At 31.6% G+C, this 12,593-nt stretch overlaps 1 protein-coding gene across 7 annotated transcripts in view; it reads left to right on the top strand.

Annotated features, from left to right (window-relative positions):
- LOC139489532 (CCR4-NOT transcription complex subunit 6-like) overlaps nucleotides 1-12,593 on the top strand; it is an 82,669-nt gene that overhangs the window by 36,037 nt on the left and 34,039 nt on the right. The window contains exons 1-2 of one of the 7 annotated variants that reach the window (XM_071276034.1): nucleotides 4,942-5,553; nucleotides 6,080-7,964. The exons of 4 other annotated variants lie outside the window; for them this stretch is intronic. In XM_071276034.1, coding sequence (XP_071132135.1) covers nucleotides 6,533-7,964 — 1,432 coding nt within the window. In that variant the 5' untranslated portion in view covers nucleotides 4,942-5,553; nucleotides 6,080-6,532. Of the gene's footprint in view, nucleotides 1-4,941; nucleotides 5,554-5,944; nucleotides 7,965-12,593 lie in introns of those variants that run through there. 2 more of the 7 variants (XM_071276035.1, XR_011656196.1) reach the window with 2 other exon arrangements.

The following is a 12,593-nucleotide window of genomic DNA, read 5'->3' as shown; positions in this document are numbered from 1 at the left end:
TGAAAATGCTTTTTTCCATAATCCACGAAAAATTGGTTCCCACAAAAATACATGCATTTATAGTAATGTGAGAACTTTGTCTGTTTAACTTTTAAAAGATCTGTGTGTTAGAAACAGTTTGTGGTATTTACCATACATTTATACTAAGAAGCCTCCAAGAAAACAAGAAAAATTGAGTTAAATTTATAAAAATTTGTCAGGTCAAGGGCTGCTGTAAGCATTACAGATTTGAATAGTCCAAGGTTTTTGTAGAGCCTGCAACTTTTGTTGCAGAAAGCTCGACATAGGGATAGTGATCCGGCGGCGGTGGCGTTAGGTTAATATTTTAGAAGGTGAAAGACCTGGATGCTTCATACTTTGTATATAGATGCCTCATGTTACGAAGTTTCCGTCAGTCACATGTCCAATGTCCTTGACCTCATTTTCATGGTTCAGTGACCACTTGAAAAAAAACCTTGCAAGATCCTCATGCCCGTCAGACAGTTTTCACTTGACCTCGACCTCATTTCATGGATCAGTGAACAAGGTTAAGTTTTGGTGGTCAAGTCCATATCTCAGATACTATAAGCAATAGGGCTAGTATATTTGGTGTATGGAAGGACTGGAAGGTGTACATGTCCAACTGGCAGGTGTCATCTGACCTTGACCTCAATTTCATGGTTCAGTGGTTATAGTTAAGTTTTTGTGTTTTGGTCTGTTTTTCTCATACTTTATGCAAAAGGTCTACTAAATTTGTTGTATGGAATGATTGTAAGGTGTACATGTCTAGCGGACAGATGTCATCTGACCTTGACCTCATTTGCATGGTTCAGTGGTCATAGTTAAGTTTTTAAGTTTTGGTCTTTTTATCTAATATTATATGCCAAACATTGCCAAAGGTCAACTATATTTGGTGTATGGATATATATTATGATCTATATGTCAGTCCTGCAGGTTTTATTTGACCACGACCTCAATTGCAGGGTTCATTGCACAGTGTTAAGTTTTTGTGTTTGGTCTATTTTTCTTAAACTATAAATAGTAGGTCAACTATATTTGTTGTATGGAAGCTTTGTTAGCTGTACATGTCTGCCTTGCATGGTTCATCTGACCTTGACCTCATTTTCATGGTTCATTGGTCTTTGTTTAGCTATCTTGGTTAATGTTAAGTTTATGTGACAGTTGTAATTAAGCTTTATACTTAGGACTATCAACATAATATCAATGATTAGTAAAGAAGGCGAGAGTGTGTGCAATCTTGTTACTTTTAAAATGAAAGATTGGTAAATCCAGAAATATTACAGCATTGATATGTTTGAAATTTGAAAGTAGAATAATATGGAAATGAGTTAAATGTGTGCCATTGCAATGAACTTTTATGTGGAACAGCCTGCTTGTCTTTAGTTTAAAGTAAATCAATATAAAAAGTTCTTCAGACTGCCTGTAGAAAAATATGAAATGTAATATATATGTAATTGTATAATATTTAAAAAAAATTAAAAATTGATGACAGTGGTAAACTGTCATTTCTTTGTTCTAAAGAAATGTGGGCCAATATAAATGTACTCTGATACCTCAGAATGTCATATTTTATTAGTACTACACATTTTAATCAATTTCAATCTCCATACTTGATGACTTTCACTCTTCGGTGCATTTTAATTGAGAAATTTTGCTAATTATCAATAATATTGTGGTTTAGACACCAGCTATGAAACAAGTTATTCATTGTAAAATTGAGTAGATATGTAACAATTGGAGTATTATCATTGATCACATGTGTAAATTAGTAATGGTCATAATTTCTATGTATTATATGTGGTCCTAAGCATGAAGAAAAAATGAAACATATGCACAAAGAATTACTGTAGTTTATCAGTTAGTCACTAAACCCCTAATTTTAATACTACTGATATTAGAACTTCTGTCAGTCTTATATTTAATTTATTTTATGAACCGTAAACTATAAAGTTATAGGGTGTATATGAGAATCATTTTGTGTCCATCTGTCCTGGAAAATTTTTCTTTGTTCAGGACTTTTGACAGAACTGTTGCATAATGATGATACGTATTATTATAAGCACCCACCAGAGAGTGTGTTACATTGCCTGTCTGCAAGTGATAGTTCATTAGATTTGAATGTCAAGCACAAACACAACAGTATATTTCTAAAATAATTTGTATCTTGGGATAAATTGGGGGTCATTTAAGAGTGTTTCTCACACTACATCTAAATCATGTATCTATTTCTATATATATATATATTGGTATTAGTTTTCTGTTTTGCTTTTTCCAATCATTGTGTTGTAAAACATTGTAAAATGATGCCCTTTATGGGTTCTTGAGTAGATTAATAAAATTCTTATCTTATCTTATCTTATCTTATCTTATATTGAAATTCAATTGCTTCTAGAAAAGAAAAAGGAGGGATACCTCAAATGTTTCTGCATATCATGATATTTATCACAATGCTTCAATTATTCTTGACTTTACAATAATGAGAATACTTGTAGTAAACTGATACACTTGTGGTTTCATGTTGATGAAAAAATCTTTTTGGTAAAAATGTATAAACCAAAGTAATTAACCATTGCATATTTGTGGTTTATAAAGAATGTTAATCATTTACTACATTTGTATATTTGTATGTTTGCCAAGCAGGGGCCCTGATAAAAAGCACACACTTTAAAGGCATGGCAAACAATCCTATAGCTATCATTCCAGACGGAAATGTTTTTTAAGATTTTGCAGCGTAATCAAGAGTTCAAACAAATCATATTTTCTAAGAGATTAAAATACCCCAAAAAACGTGTGAGAAAATCAGTGCACTTTTTCATTCATGCGGTATATTTAGCATTTTCATGATTGGGAGTTGCGTATGTTAAAAGGCACGTGCCAACTGATGACGTAAAAATGCATCAAAGATATTTGATGATGATTTTTTGGTGTGTTGTTGATTAAATAAAAGAATGTTGTGGGTGTATAAGAGTGATGTAACAACTTGCTGATTTTGTCTTATCTAAAAATTACATTTATCACAAATTCTTTATCATTAGTATTCGATCCCTGCAGTAATTTCTATATAACTCTATCTAACAAGAGATCACAAATTTACATGGTAATCCAAATTTTAAACTATTCATTTCCTGAAGGCATAAAAGATATAATGTAACTTTTTTAAGTGGATGTAATGATCTCACGTTATTCTTACACCTACTTGTCTATTTTTACAAACACTTTGATCAGATCAAGAAAAGCATGAGGTGCAAACTGTTTAATTTTGATTTTTTGATTTTTAAATACAAATTTACAAGAGCTATATACTATAATCTAATACTTATGCTGACAAAATTGTAATAAAAGATATGTTAAACATGCATACATTAATGTATATTTGTCTGTGATTTGACAAGTTCATTCATAATAACTTTGAAATTATATTAGAGTTATGATATGGCTAAAGCTTGTTAATTTTGGGTTCATTAGAGTCATATAAGGTAAAGAAAATATAAGTTTATATTCAAAATTGGGTTATTCCCCTTTGTCTTGTAAGGTTGTGTTTGAGAACAGATAGTCCCAGGACTGCCGGAACTTTAAGTCTCGTTGAATGTGATTTGATACATTATCGCTATTTTGTGCATTTTTCCTTTGATCTTTTTTTGTGATAATTTTTCATATCATGCTACTGGCTTGAGATGGGCAATTATCGCTAGAAACTAAGGAGCCATGTGGCGTTGCTGATGAAATTGACATGAAATTGACAACGTCGTCATAGGTAAAATAGCGATAAACAGATTATCATTGGTCATCTCAACTCAATTACTTTTCTCGCTTTTGTCGTGACCGGCTCAAGCGAGAAAATCAATCTCGTTGAGATAACCAACGATAATCTATAATTATCATATTTCTGTAATTGCAATATATAGGAGTTTTTTTTAATCCAAACTTTTCATTGGGCCATTATAACTTGAGCCATTGACTTCCTGACTATAAGACACTAAGTCTGTTAATCTTGTAGAGGTCAATATTTCATAGATATTGAAGTAAATCTTTGCCAAGATAAAATGTCTAGCTATTAATATAAATAGCATGTGTATCTTGGAAATGTTCACATTAATCATACATGTCATTTAGGAGGTCATTTCAGGTGAACATTATATACTACAGACAGAACCTGTATACAAAGCCAGATTATTTATTGAAACACATGGAAAAAGAAACGTTAATGATTATAAAATATATATAAAGTAGATTCTGAAAGAATTATAATATGTGTTATTATTATTCATCATTTAATTGGCCATTTTATGTAAATTTCTTTTGAGGATGATAACATATATATGTGTCATTTATGGGTCTAAATGATAAAGAATATGATATGGGTCAAAACAGAAAAAAAAAGTACATGAGAACTCAAATAATATTTCTATAATACACACATTGACAACTATGATATATTCCTAAAAAATTATGTGATACTAAAAAACCAATATTGCCCTAACCCTATTTCCTCCTTTGACTTTTTTAGGGGGGAAAATCCATTAGTATCAAATATTTCCTCAGAGCTGTAATTATTTTTACTTGATGTCTAACATTTAGAAAAACAATTAAATATTGAACCTTAAAATTAGTATTGAAATAGTATGATATTGTATTTAGTTATTTGGTACTATATTTAAGATAAGGTTTATGGTCACATAATCAGGAGTATTGTCCTTCTGAAGGTTATCTTATATTCTGGTAAAGACAGTATTCATTAATTTTTTTGCAATATTACATACGTTTGCATAATATTACGGATATAGTGAGATACACAATGTAACATAGTAGAGCATGAGAACAACATTTGTTGTGGAAAACAATCCTATTTGATATGTCCATTTATGACCTGTGAATCCATAACTTGTTTGTTACATAATGATTGATAAATTGTGCAGTATAGATAAGATAATTAGCCTTGATACTCTGTGTGTGTGTAGTAGGCTCACTGCCTGTCTATCAAACAGTATTACAGTTCAATAATATTCATTGAGAAGTCACATGACTACTGATGCCTTATTAACATCGATGATGTCAAGAAGTTCAGGTGGATTCCTTGTTTGACAGCTTCTAGGATTAGAGTCCAGTGCCATCTATAAAAACATGAGGATATTAGTGTGCATTCAAATCCTACCTGAGGGTTAGAGAGAGAATATTGATCTATAGCTCAGGTATATATATACAACAACATATCTTAATGAGTGTATCAACATAAATAAATCGGTGGGAGAATGTCATCATAGATTTCTTCAATATACTTCAGCTCGGCAAAAAGAAAAGATGTAAATATTTCGTGGATTTCTTCCGTTGTTATTGATTGTTTCGTAGAGAAGATATTTTTTAAGAAAGACAAGAGTCCATAAAGGCTGTCCTAAATGTCAAGGAAATTGTCAATTATTGTCAGGACATGTTTCATTACTGTGTAATTGTTTACTGATGACCATTTTATTGTTAACACCTCAAATCAGGAATAAATCGTCAAAACGAAGGAGAATTATCACTATAGTAAATTCTTGGATGCAAGATCGTTACTGAGTGAGTATTTTGAGGAGGTGTTAATACTTAGCATATTTCCTAGATAAGAAAATAAGGTGGGCTTGTTTAAACAGTGAGATTTCACTTCTAAGTTCATTCACAAAACTTGTCAGTACTATTTTGACCTATTGAGATAAGATAAATTTTACTACAACTCTTTTACTACTGTACCGGTAAGCTCTCAGACATTTTAGCTTATTTTATACTATTTAAAAAAAATCCTTTTATAAAGAAGCGGTGATTTTAATCACATGTCTATTCTTGTATTAATATTTAACCTTAATATTAAATACACACTATGAACTTTATATTTTTATCCTTGACTAACTTTGAATAGGTTTGGTTTAGCTTTATGTATAAAGTTAAGTCCCAAGCAGTCTTTGTCATCAATATGTTTTAAAGTCTAGATTACTTTACACAATCCTACAGACTTGTCATTAGACACAGCATGGTTCACTTGTTAATTTTTGCCTAGAGGGAAAGGAGTGAAGTTAATTTTATTATTGAACAACTATTTTACCTGCAGGTAGTAAAATAGATGATTAGAAGTGTGAGGTCAATTCAATGGACTACATCTAAGATTCTTTGTTTGGACACAGGACAAAGGACAGGAAGTCAAGCTTGCACACTTACAACATGTGCTCAAGGAAGACCAGGTGAACAGATCACTGTGTGAATACCTCTTGAATCAAAAGGTAGAATCAAATCATTTCATTCATGATCATACACCAATGTGGGAGCATCACAGATAGTAGTCTATTAGGTGTGGTGGACATTTTAATATTATTGACGTGATAAGTTGTTGTTTATACACACTTACAACAATAAGATTGTTTTCTTATGAAGGATTATATTTATCGTATGAAGGACACATTGGTGGTTTTTATGTAATACCACACTTCCTATTGTTTCAGGTGTGCTCGTGACACATTTTGTTTTCTCGTTAATATCAAAGACGCATAATTTAATTTAGTGAACAATGGAGGAAGAAGTAGTCGTTCAATCCATCGGAGCAAAAAGAGAAGTAGTTAGCATATCTAACGCTGTAAGTTTTGATTTAAAACATTTTTATCCTTCATATACTACAACAGTTTCTTCCTGTAAGAGATGTTTAAAAGAACGTTCTAAAGGGAACAATAGATGGAGACAAAAGCCAAAGAAGAGAGAAAAATTTAACAAATCAAATACACCAATTGTTATTCCTTTGAAAGACACTTTGAAAGCTGCTCTGAACAGAAAACAGCGATCTCTTGCTGACACTTTGCTCAGGGCTAAGAAAGACACAACTGATACTGACAGTAAAAGTTCAGAGAGTGATGCTCAAGAAGAAATAATTAGTCCCAAAGAAATTAAAACAAAGAAAGACGTTAAAAATCTTAGTGCCTTGATCTCAGTCTTAGAAAAATCTCATCAGAAAGACACTTATAGTGCTACTACGAATTTAAGTAAAAATTCCAAAAAATCCTATTCAAAATTTGTTGCGAATTATGTGTTGAATAATTCGTATATATTGCCAGAGAGTAATGATAAGCCTCGTAGTATTGGTGAATGTGACAATGTTGACGTGATATGCAATGATTTGAATTCAAGTGAGAAAAGTTCAATTACTGAGGAATCGGAGAGTGACAATGGCTCTGTTGTATCTAGTTCTGAAATCCAGTCTGACTCTGATTTGTCAAGTACTCATCAGGAAACTACAGAATCAGAATTTACAAAAGATGAGCTTGAACAGCTGGCTAGATATACAACAGGTTGTCCGTTGATACGTTACGATTGTCCCCCTGCAGACTGTCCACAATGTCAGTCTGATCTCTACCAGCTACAGTACTATTGTAATACATTAGAGGAAGACCCAAAGTCTAAGGAGATTCATCAAGTTGAGACATCAGAGATTTCACAAGATGTACAGGAACAGGCTGAATGCAGTGCCGAAATCACTTCTTCAAATACTAGTACTCCGGAATTCCAAGGCAACTCCACCTATAGTGCCCTCTCTCGCAAGCGAAATCCACCAAATGATAACATTTTATCAAAAGACAAGAATGCACAAACCAAGAAACAACTTCTTGATATTGACATTGCTAAGAAAGAAAACAAGTCTGGTACCTACTTGTATCCAGACAGTGTTTTCATAGATCTCACAGACACTGATGTTACTTTTACTGTCTATTACAATCATAACTATCCATTTGGTAACCAAACCAACGATTTTTCCTATGCAAATTCTCAATCTACATATCCATTAATGTCGTATTCAAGCACAACGATGTCCTACATGGCCATGTCGCCATACTGGTACTGGCCATACATGTACCCACCCATGTACAACCTATCATCACCGCTCTACATGGCTACTGATACCAGCACCATTCCTAAAACTTTGATGATTCCACCAGAAGAACTTAGTTCATGTAAGTATCTGTATATCTGTTTTTCCTTTGTTAACTACAGGAATAATAACAGAAAACAGAGGGGTTGAAAAACCAATTGCTGTACACATGTTCAGGGCTTTGCAAAGGTTTTATTTATTTTGGACTTTTTAGTCTACCTTTTCTTACATGTATAGTGAGTGCTCCTGAGAAAGGAAGAAATTACCTATAATAGTAAATACCCATTATCCAATTCTTACCATTTATCTTTTATTGACTGAATTATTCATAGATTAAAAATTAGACTGAAATAATAGACAATATCACTATGTACACTTTCACAGCTTTGTACCAGAAATTGAGCACTTATGAATCCAATATAAATTGAACAAATATCATAAATTATAGGCTTATTGCAGTATTTGTTGGTTAAACAAATATTTATACTTTAATTAATACTACTTCATATGAGAGTAAATATTTTCTCTTGCCTTTTACTGTAATTAAGCATTGATCTTAGTTTGGGTGATTGGTTCTGGTTGTATATGGTATTATTGCATTGTTCAACTGAGATGGATTTGGAGTATGTAGTATTGATTATCTTCTAAACCCGGTCGTGGCATATATGGAACCTATTGTTTGATTCAGCTTTATGCAAACTTTGAAATTAATCAGCAATTTGTAAAAACATCAGTCCATTTGTTTTGAAAATGTTCTTTGTCTTGGAAACAAAGATTTCTAATAGATCATTGGAGAACTCATGGATTTTAGCTGAAACGTTTTTAAGTAGAAATACACAATTAATGGAAAGTAAATAATTTTCTGTATGAAATTTTTACGGTTTAACATGTTTAATGGTGCTATTTTAAAGTATAGATCCAAATTTTTAATGGTATGAATTTTATGAATTTACTACTTTGTCAATATACCTAACATAAAAAATCCAACAACTTTGACAGTTGTCTCAAGAGTATATTAAAATGCCATTTTCAACCTTGATAACCTATGATATGACTTAATGTATAACATTATATGTAGAAGAAAATTAGGATCAATTGTCAAGTACAGAAAATTTTGTTCTTTTTAAATTGTCTTTCTCTTTTTTTGAAATTCAATTGAAAAATTGACAAATTTGTTTAAAAAAAGGGGTTGATCTTTAAAATTTTGTATTTATGAATTTCACAAAAGTTAAACATCAAAAAACATCATAGTTGTAATTATGTGTCATACATAAACATTTATAAATTACACGTGTATATATAGTACTATGAACTGTGTAATGTGACCTTAGGTTGTCCCTGATATCTTGGATTACGTCATCTTATTGGACTATGCCTTTAGGTTACCAATGATACCTTAATCAAATATGTTGACATGTGGACAAATTTGTACGTTTGTTTTTCATGTAATTTGGCATGCTGATTAAATGTTACTAATTTTGAAATGACGCTAATGATGGCTTTTCATTTTGACTGGGTCACTTGGTATTTGTCACCTTGAGCTGTTTTTGGGCATTGAATCATTCCATTCTAGGGTCCAAAAGTCAACAATACCTTCCGTGGTTTTGGTTTCCAAAATTGATAAGATTGTCTTTACCTTGAAGAATTTACAGTTAACTTAAGATCTTGGCCCAGTTACACTAAACAACTGTTCATTTTATAGAAATGTACCTTAGACCATGTAGACTAAACTATTTACACTACATGTCTGCTAATCTTAAAATAGCATGGTTAAAACAAGCAGCTAAAAGTCCTTAAATTTTTACGATAAAAATGGAGGAAGGATATGAAATATATGTTAGGTTACAATGAATATTCAGCCCCGTAGCCAGAAATTTCCAAGGGGGGGTTCGTTGGACTCATGAACTCAACTTTAACAGTCACAATTTGAACAAAACAATGACTTTAACAGTGCTTATTTGATTTCAAGGGGGGGTTCGAACGAACCCCCCCTGGCTACGGGTATGATATTAGTACTTTAGGGGATATATGTAGGCTTGTTTTTATTGAAAAACACATTTATTCAAAAGTTGTTACAAATGAGTTTATATAAGATGTACATTATATACAGCTGTACTTTATAAACAAATCACGAGGGACTATCTGTTTATAATTGATGGAAAAATTTGTTTTCTTGTTTACTGTTTTCTGTTATGCCATGATACAAAGTGATGGATTTACTATCATATGTCAGTAGGTTCAATGTTTCATTCAATATGATGTCACCTTTTTAATTTAATCACCAAAGGAAGGGATAGGTGCCATTTTTTGCAATACTTAATTGAAATGATGTACTTGATTTTTGAGGGTTGAAACCACTTCCACTTCACTAATTTACATACCATATAAAAATGAACTTGCATGTGCATTCGTGCACTGACTGGCCTTCAGTATTAAGTATATACAATCCTGTTCTTAGCATGATTAGGAAGTATTAATTAAAAAAATAAAGGTTGTGTAGAGAAACTTTTGAATTATTAAAATTTTAAGTACTTCAAAAGTCTACATACAGAGGTCTGAACTTGTCTGAGTTTTTAAATATAAATGAATAATTCATAAAACTATGAATATTTATAACGCTTGAAAACGCTTGAAAACGGTCATCTGATATGTGGTTATGTTTAGACTCATAACAAATGATTTAGAGATTATATTGACTTTTATCCTGTAAATTTTTTTCTGTATAATAATATTCCACCTATTTTTGACCTACATAATATAATAAGGTATTGATAAGAACAAATTAATGTTATAGTGAGGAAGTCTTTCATAAAAAAAAAAAGAAAGAATAGAAGGAAATGATCGTCTTTGATTAATTCAAGTAATACTAGTCATTGGTATCATTGTTGGAAATATGTAGTAAAAAAGGCCTGTTAGTAACTGATGGTACATTAAACATACTCAAATGTTTTTTTGAACAGTTTTGGGCCTGAATGTCTGTAAATATTTATTATGCTGCTTGACATGTTTTTTCGGTTGAAAAAATTCACAAATTAAAAAAAATTGACGTGATTTCTTAGTTGTTTAAGGAAAGAGGTCACCAAACTTTGGCCTAAAAAATAGAAGAAAGATTTGTATTTATAGTTAAAACTAAAAATACAAGTTTTTTTGTGACATGTATGAATCATAATTAAGTAATATTCACGAGTTAAATGCCACATCATTATTGACAAACTGTTCTCTCACGTGATTTAATGGCACCATGTTTTTCAGTTTATTCTCAGTTTCAGTTAAGCAACAGGTGTGATAAACTACACATTAATGTATCTATCTTATTATAGATCAATGTATTAATATGGAAATAGTAGTATATCGACTTTGTCATTAGCTTTATTTTTGGTTTGTATTATAAATAGATACCTATATCTATCATGTCTATCTAGACTGAAGGAGTTGGCAAAGATCTGTCGCGAGTTCTTGAAGTAGTAAATACTTTTAGTATGAATTTTTGAGGTATAGAACATTGATTTGATTGGTTGTTGGTTGCACCATGTCCATTGGCAAATATTTCATACATATTCAGGACAACAACAATTGACAATCATACAATATGTATATCTTACAACAAGGGTTCGACCAGGATGAAGGCCACTGACACTGGAAAATAAGGGTGAATTGGTTAGGGACATAAATTTAGCCTTGCAACAAGACACCCACGAACCCCCTCAAAGAGTTGTTTCAAGGGTTCTTAAATGCAGAGAGCCTGGCACTATCGAGACTCCTGCACAAGGCATCAGATTTTACATCCCCGTTCTGACTTGACGTAGCTGCAAATCTATAGATTCTGCACAACCAAACAGACCTGTCCCTTTGGCAAGGGTTTTTACTACACAGTTGGCAGAATATTTCTAAGTCAACTTTGGGATAAAGAAAATTGAGAATAAAAAGATTATTATGTATTGCAGAACAAATTGCATTTTCTGTGGGGGAGGAAAAACTAATTTTCAAATGTGTTAACTGGTGTTCTTAGGTCTGAAATATCTTGAAGTATTCATAAATCCTATAAATAGAAAACAATATCACTAGCATGTGCTGTGATGATTACTTCTGTCAATAAGCAGACAGATAATAGTTGTATACTTTTAGTTTGGTTCATGCCTACATGATTCTGCCATGATCAATTAGTAAAGCTGTTGTCAGGTTTAATTGTCTTTCCTAAACATAAAGGTTTTCATCACTTTAATGATATGGGTAGTTTGTTTTGGGGCAGTTACCATTACACTGTTGATTAATCCTACTAATGAGGGTTCGTTAGAATGTATCCAATAATTTATTTAATCACATTACGTGCAAGAAAATGTAAGTTAAAAAACAAGTTTTTACATGAGTGAAGACAAAACTGGAATTTTTAGTAACTAGGTTGTTGAAATCTTTCTCTGAAAAAACATGATAAAATCTTTGTTTGAACTTGGAGGAAATAGATAATTCTAAGTAATCATAGTTTGCATTAACAGGAAATAATTTGATCACAAGTAAGGTAACCTAGATGTATGTGAACCATTATCATGTGATAGAAATGTTCTGTGCATGGCTCATTGGTCTTTTATTTAACTTTTAAAGTTAATTTCTTTTAAACAAACATTAAATTTGGTGTCAACATTTATAATTGAGTTCAATAAATATATGGTTATAGTTCAAAATCTTTTGAAGTAGAAATTATTTGAAAAATTAG

The sequence above is a fragment of the Mytilus edulis genome, chromosome 9 (assembly GCF_963676685.1).
Source record: "Mytilus edulis chromosome 9, xbMytEdul2.2, whole genome shotgun sequence".
Classification (NCBI taxonomy): Eukaryota; Metazoa; Mollusca; class Bivalvia; order Mytilida; family Mytilidae; genus Mytilus; species Mytilus edulis.
This window is presented reverse-complemented; position numbering and strand designations above follow the sequence as displayed.